The 12,676-nt window shown below is 43.1% G+C and overlaps 1 protein-coding gene across 4 annotated transcripts in view; it reads right to left on the bottom strand.

Moving 5' to 3' along the window:
• The window catches only part of pkn2a (protein kinase N2a), a 50,186-nt gene that overhangs the window by 15,703 nt on the left and 21,807 nt on the right, over positions 1 to 12,676 (bottom strand). For all 4 annotated transcript variants that reach the window (XM_004078725.5, XM_020710772.3, XM_078934308.1 and 1 more), the window contains exons 3-7: positions 11,847 to 11,982; positions 5,573 to 5,727; positions 2,120 to 2,249; positions 328 to 473; positions 21 to 234 (exon numbers count right to left, since the gene is read on the bottom strand). In XM_004078725.5, coding sequence (XP_004078773.1) covers positions 21 to 234; positions 328 to 473; positions 2,120 to 2,249; positions 5,573 to 5,727; positions 11,847 to 11,982 — 781 coding nt within the window. The remainder of the gene's footprint in view (positions 1 to 20; positions 235 to 327; positions 474 to 2,119; positions 2,250 to 5,572; positions 5,728 to 11,846; positions 11,983 to 12,676) is intronic.

The raw sequence follows: 12,676 nt of genomic DNA, 5'->3' as shown, positions 1-12,676 counted from the left end.
GTGGGGTGGGTGATGCTTGCCTGTGAGCGCGGCGGGCTTGGTGACGGTGCTGTACTGGTTCTGTGTGGAGATGAAGCTGGATCTGGGACTGAGGGCCGGTGAGGACAGCAGGGACAGCTCCTCGATGATGCTGTGGCTGCGAGGGTCGCTTTTCGGCAACTCGTTGAGGCGCAGCTCCAGAGAATGCCGCAGGAGGTCTAGCTTCTGACTGGACTCGTTGAACCGGGCCTGAGCCTGAAAAAAGACGAGTCCCAAAAGGGAGAGACCGGAATTGGAGGCGTTCAGCACTCCCTTCTGTTTGGAGAGTTCCCAAAACGTGGCGTTTACCTCCAAGTGAGCCTTCTTCTCTGTGACCTTCCCTGAGCCCAGCAGTTTCATCACGTTCTTGGCTCCTTCAGCCACAGCAGACTCTATCCTGGCGTGGTGGCACAGCTCCTCCACCCGCAGATCTAAAGGGCTGATGATGGGCTTATCTGGAAGGTAAATGCACCGTTCTTAGTCTCAAAGCCAGACAGACTTTCTTAAGATGCTCATTTCAGTCAAAATGGAATCATTTCATTCAGAAGATGGGTTGGAGCTTTAATGTCTGAGAGAGGGAAGTGGTAACCATTGGGTGCTAAGAAAGCAAAACCACAGTTCCTTAATATTACCAAACTATCCTAATAAAAAAAACTGTATTTAGTTGTAATTAATTACTTGTTATTTGTAATGAATGATGGACTCTTTCTCCTTCAGTCAGAAAAGATACTGCAATAAAATAATGATGCACTAACCAATGAGCACTTTTTCAATTATACCAAATAATGCATCCATGCCAGCCATCCATCCAGCCATCCATCCAGCCATCCATCCATCCATCCATATCTCCATCCATCCATCCATCCATCCATCTTTCTGTCCATAAGTCCATCCATATCTCCATCCATCCATCCCATCCACTCATATATCCTTCCATCAATCTGTCTGTCCATCCATATCTCCATCCATTCATATTTCCATCTATCCTTCCATCCATCCATCTCTCAGACATAGTTTCAGCAAACAAAGTAATTTAACTGTAAAAATAAACACCTTTTTTGCTCAAAAAAAAAAGACGTACAAATCCGAACCAACTTAGAAAAAACGCATTTGCTGTAATAATCAAAAGTAGGTATAGATTTTTAATGAGGACAGTTTTCTGTTTAATAAATTTAATACTTTATCATTTCATTGGTGAACAGGTTCTTCTTAATCTGATAAAACGACTCAGAATACTTTGTTTTTAATAGCCAAACAGAACAGCTTTTTTGATGGAGATGTTAAATTAAATAGTTATAATTCAATTGTAAAGGAATTGAAGAGTGATTTTTTTTAAATAACTTGTATCATTTTTACAAAAACTTGGGATTGAGTTTTGCATCTTTTTTCCTGATAGCAGGTTAAGGATAAATGTGACCATCTCTTTGAGAGCCTTCTGTCATGGTAACAACTGTTTAACCAATAAAAGCACAATCACAGCATTTTCTGACAATTGTGTGACTTTTTCCTGCAGCTGAAAGCATTTCAATTTCTGATCCAAACAGTTATTGAGCTCTACAGCTCCTCCTGTAGACGAACTAAAGCGTTTTAGTCTGTGTTCATGTGTTCACGTTCAGCCTACTGTGCTTTATGCAGACCCAGCTCTGTAACATCTTCCTGTTTAACGTTTTTGTGCTGTAACAAACATGAAGATATTTCTGAAGATTAACTATCAAATTAAGTTCTATATTTAGAACATGGAGTTCCCTCTCCAATCATCAAGCTTTTCTTGATAACTTCCAGATGGCACCTCAGTGGAAAGTTTCACCTGTAGGGCGTGTAATAACAGCACAGGTTGTTTCATCCTTTTATTTTAAAATGGTCTTTATTTTCTGTAAGTTCAGGTTGGTTGATATACTTTGTGCTACAGAGGACCTTTCTGCAGCAGTGATGTCACTGCATGGGATTCTTCCAGAAGACATCAACACCAAACATCCTTTGGAATAAACTTTTGATCTGAAATCGGTTTCCATGAGGATTTTCCTGCTTTACTGTCTGCTCATTCTGTTCCATTAAGCTGTGAATGTGGGAAGGTGGAGCGTCTGCGGAGAAGTGAGCTCACCCATCACTTCGCTGGTCTCAAAGCTCAGCTCGGTCTCCTGACTGGCCTTGAGGATCTGCATCCTGATGAACTCGATCTTGGTCTTGCTGTCCTGAAGCATCTGCTGAGCCGTGGCGAGTAACTTACGATCCTGTGAAAAGAAGCCGAGAGGATTTCCATTTGTTTCTGACATCACCAATCGACAGCTTTGAACAAGACTCTCTCTGCAACTACCTGCAGGTGAATGTGTGTGCGTTTGTGTTTAAGTGTGTGCAATAGTGTGTTTAAATGTGAATTTAAAAGTGTGTTTAAATGTGTGCATAAATGTGTGTTTAAATGTGTTTTTAAATGTGTGTTTAAGTCTGTACATAAATGTGTGGTTGTGCGTTTGTGTGTGTTTAAATGTGTAAATAAATATGTGGTTGTGTGTCTGTGTGTGTTTAAATGTGAATTTCAAAGTGTGCTTAAATGTGTGTATAAATGTGTGCATAAATGTGTGTTTGAGTCTGTACATAAATGTACGGTTGTGTGTCTGTGTGTGTTTAAATGTGTGTATAAATGTGTGGTCTGTGTGTATAAATGTGTGTATAAATGTGTGGTTGTGTGTTTGTGTGTGTTTAAATGTGTGTATAAATGTGTGGTTGTGTATTTATGTGTGTTTAAATGTGTGTATAAATGTGTGGTTGTGCGTTTGTGTGTGTTTAAATGTGTACATAAATATGTGGTTGTGTGTCTGTGTGTGTTTAAATGTGAATTTCAATGTGTGTTTAAATGTGTTTTTAAATGTGTGTTTAAGTCTGTACATAAATGTGTGGTTGTGCGTTTGTGTGTGTTTAAATGTGTACATAAATATGTGGTTGTGTGTGTTTAAATGTGAATTTCAATGTGTGTTTAAATGTGTTTTTAAATGTGTGTTTAAGTCTGTACATAAATGTGTGGTTGTGCGTTTGTGTGTGTTTAAATGTGTACATAAATATGTGGTTGTGTGTCTGTGTGTGTTTAAATGTGAATTTCAAAGTGTGTTTAAATGTGTGTATAAATGTGTGTATAAATGTGTGGTTGAGTCTGTACATAAATGTACAGTTGTGTGTCTGTGTGTGTTTAAATGTGTGTATAAATGTGTGGTCTGTGTGTATAAATGTGTGTATAAATGTGTGGTTGAGTCTGTACATAAATGTACAGTTGTGTGTCTGTGTGTGTTTAAATGTGTGTATAAATGTGTGGTCTGTGTGTTTAAATGTGTGTATAAATGTGTGGTCTGTGTGTTTAAATGTGTGTATAAATGTGTGTATAAATGTGTGGTTGAGTCTGTACATAAATGTACAGTTGTGTGTCTGTGTGTGTTTAAATGTGTGTATAAATGTGTGGTCTGTGTGTATAAATGTGTGTATAAATGTGTGGTTGTGTGTTTGTGTGTGTTTAAATGTGTGTATAAATGTGTGGTTGTGTGTTTATGTGTGTTTAAATGTGTGTATAAATGTGTGGTTGTGTGTCTGTGTGTGTTTAAATGTGTGGTTGTGTAGCAGCTCAGCTTCTCAGCTGGATCAAACGCATTGGATCAGGTGGAGCGCTGCGTTCATCATTGATGCCCTTCTGGCTCTTCTCACAGAAGCAGGTCAGATAGCAAACGCCACTTCCTGTGACGGTTCAGCCGAGCCGCTGACGGAAACCCGTCTGACCAGCGGACGTTTCCTCCTGACAGACAGCAGGAAACCTGATCCAGACTGGAACTAGTCTCCGTCTGTCTGACATGACGATCACCTAAACAGACTCTAACCATTCAGCCGGCTGGCTTTCTGTCTGGTGAACCCACTTGTTTGGACTCAGATTCTGATTCAATTTACGGATTTGAGTAAGAAACGGCTATACACTGTCCACATTTAGAATCCAGAACTCAGTGGCCTAGTGGTACAGTGTCTGTCCTCAGAGGAGAAACTGTAACACTGCAACAGACTATAAAAACGTTACCGGATGCCTTCCTGCTTCCGCATTAAGGTGCAGCAGTTTTAACCGCTAAAAGGTTAACGGGCCCAGCTGGGGAGGTTACTCACCGTTTCCTCAGCAGAGGGTCAAATGAGGTAAAGTGATGTCACACACCCAGTGTGAGTGACAGCCAATGGGACTTAAAGGGTCCCATTGGTCAAATGGTCAAGGGTCAAATGAACTTTTTTTTTTTTAGCTTTGAAGTGTTTCATGTTTATCTTTCACTAAAAACATCCCCAAAGTGGTATTGTGATCCATTCACACATCTCTGAGTATTCCTCCAAATACCTGCTCTCTGAGCACCAGCCCCTCCCAACCAATGAAAACAAGTGGGTGCTCACATTGTGACATCACAAAGTGAGGAACCGCCCCTTCCAGGAAGAGTCTGCCAGAGCTGTTGACATTTCTGTAACAAATGTGCCTCAGGTTTGTGGCGTCCAGTTAAACACGTAACATGTTTCAAACGGAAACATTTTGCGTGAACTAGACAATAAAATTATATTTTATAATAAAAACTAAAACCTGTTGAGACCAGAGTTTTTGCTGTTTGAAGACTAAGATAAGACAAAAAAAAGTCAAACGAGAAATGCAAATAAAGATCAAGAAGAGCCGAGCGATGGATCCGTTGATGCAGACGTGATGCAGACGTGACGGCCGCCTGCATCGTCTTCAGTGCAGACGATGTGTTCGAAACGGCTCAATGAAAACGACAGCCTTTTTAAAACCATGCAACTCGGGCCGCTCAGCCTTTTTCCACCGTACACAGGCTGGAAGACGGTTGCTATAGAGACCCAGGATCACATCAGAATCTACAGGAACCCAGCTGTACAAAATCCAGATCTGCTTCCTGCTTCCATCCTTTTCCCATCCTATGATCAGTCTCTGGACGATCAAAGCTCACATTTACGATTTGTCACTAAATGGAACGTCTTTCATGCAGGAAGTAAGAGCGCCGTTTATCCATTTTAAATCTCATTTTAAGAAGAAAAAGCACAGAAAGAGGAGGAAATGAGACGCAAAGAGAAGTGAAACATAACGAGGCTCCGATCAACTAAAGGTCAACATTTTTGTTGCGGTAATGTGACAGCATCACCCGCACAACCTTATGATCAAAGCCACAGCAACAAGCCTGACCTGCTTAGCTGCAGTTGAAGAGATCCACCTGTGTGACTAACTGAACCTGAACGACGGGAATTCTGTCTGTTTATTGGAGCATAAACACAGCAGCTATGGAACTGAGAGACTGGGAGAAGGTCTCTGCAAACATCTCCATCTGGATTCTCCTTCACACCACACGCTCGTGTCAAGAAAGCAGGAAGACAGGACGGAGGCGTGCCCCAGCGTGGAGCAGGCCCTTCCTGAGAGGGACTATGACTGAACATCAGCTGAGTGACTGCTAATCACCTGTCCATGCGCTGACGCGGATTTGTTATTTTTGGCCGCCTGAACGGAAGCAGTCAGAACTGGAAAGTCAGGTGAATGTTGGCTTACCTTGGAAGACCCGTTGGAGTACATGTGAATCATGTTTTCGGCTCCCTGCTTCACCTTCAGCTCGATATCATTTTGGCGCTTTAGGGCCGCCAGGCGGCTGCTGCTGCTGGTCATCCGGGCTTCGCTGTTTGGCGTGTCCGGGGTCACTGGGGATTCTGGGAGGAAACAAAAGGTTCAAATTCTGTCATTTTGCTGCTTCTCTGAATGAACAGTTCACCTGTAATACATGTACGCACGCATGGACGCATGCACGCACACACACATGTACGCACGCCACAGTAAAAGGTAGAAGCTAGACCATGGCTTAGGAAAAACAGTCATGTCCCAACTTGAACACATACAGAACCCCCACCTTTTTGAAAGCAAAAAAACAAATTTGAAAGCAAAATAAAAAATAATTGAAAAGCAAATATTTAATATTTCCATTTGCAACTTAAAAAAGATTTGTGTGCAACATAGTGGCAGAAATATCACTCCACACTGAGAGAAATATAAAAGCTGAATAGAACCTGGACACATTTGTTTCTTGAAGTGAACCAGAGTTCATTTCTCTCGATAATCCAGCACAAATTTCCATCTAAGTGGACTCTGATCCGGGACCAGGAACCGTTGTCTGACCCATCTTTGGAGGTGGTCTTGGTTTGTTTCTAATCGGACTGAGCTTTGGTTCTCTCTGGGATTCCTCAGTCTGAATAGGCTCTGTGCTCAAGACGGAACAACTGGACCAACACAGCCGGTCATTATGGGATGTAAACGGAGTAGCAGAGCAACGATGAGACACAGCAAGTCAATGAAATGTGGTCAGAAGAATGCAGGTTGATTAAAACAACTTTTGACGTGATCCACATTGCTTCTGACTGTTTTCCTGACAATCTATACGTCATAAACATTTGTCAGTTTACTTTCTTAGACGCTGTCTCCTGAGTAACCGCCCTGCAACATGACTTATGTCAAAGTAAAAAGTGTTGAACCCGACGTTGATCCAGACGTTCAAAACTGATGAGCGAAATATAAAGTATGAATCAGTGAACTATCCTGACAAGGACTGCAAAACACAGGACTTGGCTGGCTGAAGAGATCTTTAGTCACTTGGTTTTGTTTGAAAGCTTTGGTTTTTAACTGAATAGACCGCTTAACGGCAGTCTGAATACTCAGGACTTGGTCCAGACCAACGGACTCCTCCAGTCTGAATACACCCTAACACAGTGTTTTTCAACCAGTGTGCCATGAGATGGTCAGGTGTGCCGTGGGAAATTACCCATTTTCACTGCTCTAAAAACATTTTCCATCTCCAGGATATAAGGTCTGTGTTCATCCAAACAGGCCCTGATAAAACACTGAGTAGTTAGGAATATGAAAGATCATAAAATACTTTTTTCTTTGTGTTTCTTTGATTCTATTAAAATCATTTTGATAAGAATGACGGTACTGCGATTTAGCTGCAACTTCAACTCTGTTTTCTGAAAAGTCCCGCCCCTTCAATTGTCTCCACCAATCATTCGTGGAGGCTTCATCATACACATCAGTGTGACCAATCAGAAGTGGTTAAAGTCTTTACTTCCTTGTTCAGATTCTGCTCATAAAGTCTCTCAGTTCTACCAATAATACTAGCTAAAGCTCGTCTTTAGCGGTGTAGCTCTCCACAGAAACCGGTGTCAGACTGCGGAACAAGTGAACAAAACATTCAACAGACAACATGCGAGTCTATCTGCAATCGCACTACATCTCCCATGATGCATTGGGTTTAAGTGACAGCGTCTCAGCACACAATGAGTCTTCCCTGTTAAACGTCTTGAAACCACAACGAACACACATCAAACAGTAAGAAAATAAATAAATCCCTATTTAGAAAGAATATATTTGGTTTTTTGTGTATATATGTGTATATATTTGTCAAAACAGACTATAGAGTTTCTCCTTTTTAAATTTTTGGATGCTGGAGTGCCGCGGGATTTTTGTCAAGGATAAAGTGTGCGTTGGCTCAAAAAAGGTTGAAAAACACTGATCTAAGAGATCCAGAGGACATCCACCACCTCCAGCATTCATACGGCTCAAACAGTCACCGGTGGTGGAAGTATGATGGTCTGCAATGTGTGGTGTGTCCGCCGTTAACTTTTACACTGAGGTTTTTCTGGATGGTGTGATGCGTGGCATGAACACGGATGGGATCGGTTTACATTCAGGGGATTTTAAATGACAGACTCTGTTCAAAGATCTCGGTTTTAGAATGTTGTTGGAACGCAACAAGTCTTTGTTTCGTGTCATTTTATTGGCAGGTTTAACGTCTTTTTTTTGTTTTTCTCTAACAAACCTCCTGAACTGATTCCTTTTCATAGCTATGAATACTGAGGCGGCAGCTGTCTGCTGGGGGGGGGAAGACAGCTGCCGCCGCCTCCCCGCTTGTGTTTAAATGATGTCAGACAGGGAGGCCGTCTGTTGTTGGGCTTTGGCTCTTCCTGTGAACAGACTGTCAAGATTCTGCCTGGATCAGTGGCTCATCTCTGTTCCTCAGCATTGTTCTAAGAATACAAGCAGGATGTGCCCGTCGCACACAAACAGACCTGCAGAGTTCAACGACCAGCCACAGAAATGAGCACCAACCGGTCACCCACACAGAAAAAGCGCTGTAGCTGTGAAGACACCTCCCATCTGACAAACCAGAGCAAACCTAAGCAGTGAACCAGCAGTGACTCATCTAATGGGCTTTAAGAAGCTGAGAGTATCACTGCCAGAGCTGTCACTGGGGGGGGGGGGCAGTGAAGCAGACAAGCCTAAACAGGAAAAACAGTCATAAACCTGTTGAAAAGCCTGTGGAACTAGGTGGGAACTCCACAGAGGAGTGGGGGCAAAGCCGATTCTGTACTTCAGGAGGGAGGGGGGGTAGTTAGATAATGAGAATGATCCAATGACATCTAAACCATGTGAGGTCAGCAGCAGAAGGTCGCGCTGGAGCCCAGACAGTAAACAAGCTTCCACTGGAACGGTGTGAGTTCATTTATGTGACTGACTGAGAGCTGCAGGTTTGTTGAACTCAAAGGAATTCCAGGCCCCCCACCCTCAGTGAGCAGTTAGGCACATGTGGAGCGGCAGGAGGAGATCCTGAGCTCCTGAACGCCGTGGGCTGATGTCACCGCTGGAGGCTTGGCGGGGGAACGGGGAGAGAAAACAGACGCGGCCAGCGGTGCTCGCCAAATAACCTCAGCCGTAACGGCTGCTGATCCTGACCTCCAAACACAGCGAGCAGCGCTTTAGAGAAATCAGCTGAGAGTCCAGGAATAACCTTCCCCAGAACAAAAGGAGCTCCCATTCAGCCAGAGACAAAGAAACTCTGGTGGGAGTTCAGGAAAAAGTTTCGCCTCTTGAGGCTCAGAGAGCTGGAAATTCCACAAGAATCTTTTTCCTGCTGAAAAAGCTGAGCAACATTCAGTTTCCGTGTGTCATCATGGCCATTACCATGGTCACTGACATTCCAGAAGGTTGTGTCATTCAGACCGAAAGCCGTCGCTCCCCAGATAGGTCAAAAAGTCCGGCTAAATTTGTCTCCACTTAAGATAACCGCTCTCCGAGACAGCCTCTCTTCCTCCTCCCCTCATCTTCCTCCTCATGTCAGATGAGGCAGGAGAACATGGCTGCAGACGGCATTGCCCCTCGCTTCGGAACAGAGAGCGTGCGCAACTCCAGATTCCATTGTTGACAAATGCACAGGAGCGAGCTTTCAGCGGCCATTCACAGAACCATTCCAGGAATGTGCAACGCAACCACGCCACCTCCAAACACGCCGTTGTTTGCTTCTGCGTCTCAGGTTGGTCCTGCGTCCTTCCTAAAGCCCGCCGGGAGCCTGCAGGTCACACACAGGCTGTCTGCCGCCTGAGGCACACCTGTGAGGAAGCTGCATGCAGAGTCATCCTCATGGGTTTACACAGAGCAGCAGCAGCAGCTGGGAGCCTGGATGAGGTGAAACCAGCTAGATGGTTATAGCACCTTCAACCCGTAACCTAGTGCAAGTATCTGTATCTGCCCCATCTTTAAAAGTCTACCGATATTCTTCTGACTGTTTTCAGAAAGACGTTATATTTGAAATGTTAACTTGTTCCTCATAGATTGGGAAGCTAATGTTTCCAGTCCTGGTCAGTAATGGACCGTTTTCAGGTAAATGTTCTTTTTGACAGAGATACATGTCATTCCTCATCTGGTAATGGGGAGATTATGGTTAGAGTCATGTCCAATATTCAATAAATGGTCTGAGTTAGGATTGCACGATATGAGCAAAACTTGCGATATGAGTGATCATTGTTGCGATAACGATATAATTTGCAGTATATGTACAAATAGCAAAACAACCAAAAACATCATTACCATTTCATTGCAACAATTTAAGAATTATAATCCAAATGACTCTCGTTGACATAGGAGGCAAACATCTAACATAAAAGAGCTCCATCTGATTGGTCAACAACGTGAAAGGGTCCATCCAATTGGTCAAATGCATAAATGGATTTATTTGATTCGTTAAATAGTTCAAGCTGCCATAAGATTGATTTAGCACATTTAAGGTAACCATTTATCGTGATTTTTGCTGACTTTTGCAATATGGATATTGCACAGGTGGATATTGCAATAACGATAAATTTGCGGTATATTGTGCAGGCCTAGTCTGAGTGCTGTCAGATGTATTTAAATGAGAGTTTTAAAGTGAAACGTGTTCCTCTGAGATCCTTTACTGTTTGTTAAAAAGGTCGATGCGATTGTCCAGTAAAAGAAAAGTTGTGCATTTCTGATAAAGAAACAAAAAAAGCAAATCTCAGCTTTGTGTTACTGTAGACACTTAAGTATCGGTATCGACCACAGTTGCAGGGGAAATATCAGTCTCATCGGATGGAAAAAATGATAGCGGCCCATCCCTACTGGAACCCACACCTGCCGGGTTTACAGCCAAGAAGCAACACTTTTACCAAACCTACCAAATTCATCAACCTGTCATCATGTGGTCGACACAAACACAGTCCTATAAGGCTGCAAATGACGGGCACTCTTCTGAAACTATTCAGATTCTGGGGCCATTACCCAAGTCAGTGTGTGTCTTTGTATCACTGAACTTTTCTATTGTTGTTGTTGTTGTTCACCTTTCGGCTCCTCCCTTCAGGGTCGCCATCAGCTTTCACTGATTCACACAGGTGGTTTTGTCAAAGATTTTACTAATGCGGTCAATCGATTAATTTTTGTGAGATTAATTAATCATGATCTGTAAATAATTCATCTATTTCCAATCAAACCTACTAATTGCTGTGAAAAGCCTCAATTTGAGGTATTTTCAAAGTGGCTTTATGATGTTTTCTTAGTATAACAGACTTCCAGCCTTAAAATTCCACACCACTGTGGGGGGCCAGACTTGGGCCCCATAGTGAGGCAGCAGCGTGAAGAGTCTTGCCCAAGGACCCATACTGAAAGGAGCTCATCGCTCCACCCTGGGAATCAAACCCTGATCTCCTACGCGCCAGTCCTACACGCAGCTGAGTGAGCCGTCCGGACGCTTTGAAAGCAAATGATTGATTATGAAAATCTCTAAATAATTTTGATTTAAAGACTCACTCCAATGAAAAATTTGTTTTTGGTGTTTTTAACGTGTTCTTGTAGAATTTTTCTGATGGACGATTTTAAAGTAAACCAACAATAAAATAGCATTTGTCTTTACTTCTTTGCTGTGAATCAGATGAAAACATGTTGTTTGAAAAGCTTGTGGTTGTTTTGTATGAACTACAACCGTCAGGCCAAAGTCTCCCTGCTCTGCTCCATTCTGATCCTCCACCTGCAGACAAACAGAGCTTTGTTTTCCTGGTCTGAGCTGGAATCTCCGTCCGAAACTGGACGGATGGATAGATCTGACGTTGCTGCCATTTGTGTTGCATCAGTAATGTCAGGTTGGTGTTGGGAGGGGCTGTAAGCTAGTGGGAGAGAGTGTTAAAAGAAATGATGGGATATCAGCAGAGGTTTATTTCCTCGCCAACGTCCACAAGTTAGAGGTGAATTTCTAAGGAATTCCTGCCGCTCTGTAGAAACTATCCTAAAATAAATTACAGAGGTTTTTCAGATTTTGGCTAAAAACAACATCATCATCTTTATCAAAAGACGACTGGGAACGCTTGAGAAACCGATCAGAAGATTATGGGGGTGCACTGTGCCACACTGAGCCGCTGGGAGTTTACTGAGCGGACAGAAATGACCCCCCCCCCACCACACACACACACGGACTCAGTCCTCCTGGTTCTGTAGTTACCTAGTCGTTCTTCTGGGTCTTTGACCACAATATGGGCGTTCAGCTCCTGGAGCTCCTGATGAAGCTCCTCAACCTTCTTGTTAGACTTTTTCAGCATGTTGTCGACATAAGCCAGACTCTTCTTGTCTGTGGTGACCTGAGGGGGGCAGAGAAATGTGGACATGAGAGAAGAACAGCTTCTAGTGGGAAGGACTCATCGATACACAACTGTCTGGCTGCTGACTCGGAGGACCACAAATGATGTGTCCGTCACATTCCTTTAAAGGCTGGTGAGTTTAGGCCCTGACCCATTCAGAGTGCTGGCGGCGCTGAAACAGAGGCGGTCCAGAAGCAGCCAGCGGCACTGTGGCGTCAGCAATCTGATGCAGTTCATCTTTTCAGCCACCCAGAAGATAAAACCCCGGAAAATGCTAATCCTCCCACTAAACTGGTGGTTATTGGAGGAGCCCAAACGTAAAGGAGGAGTGCTGAGCCAATAAGGTTCTGTCAGTGGTTCTGAACGCACCGCAGGGAAAACGTGAGCGTTCATGAGCGGACACAGGGGTCTGCTCCAACTAAGGTGAATACAGTTTGATGCTTTCATTCGACACAAGCACCTGTTTCAAGTGAACGACAACTAAACTTTCTGTCAGATTCCAACAGGTTGGAAGCCTCTGCTTGATGACAGCTTAACAGGATGAACTTTTTTTATTTTTTTTAAAAACAAACTCGTTTTTTTTTCTCAAATTATGTTTATTTATTTATTTTTCCTTTATTTTATTTTCGTTTTTACAAAATCAGAAAGGCGTTCAGGTGAGTAGAACAGACCTAATACAATATTACATTTATGT

This window comes from Oryzias latipes, chromosome 17, assembly GCF_053564925.1.
Source record: "Oryzias latipes strain Hd-rR chromosome 17, Olatipes_Hd-rR_3.1".
NCBI lineage: Eukaryota > Metazoa > Chordata > Actinopteri > Beloniformes > Adrianichthyidae > Oryzias > Oryzias latipes.
This window is presented reverse-complemented; position numbering and strand designations above follow the sequence as displayed.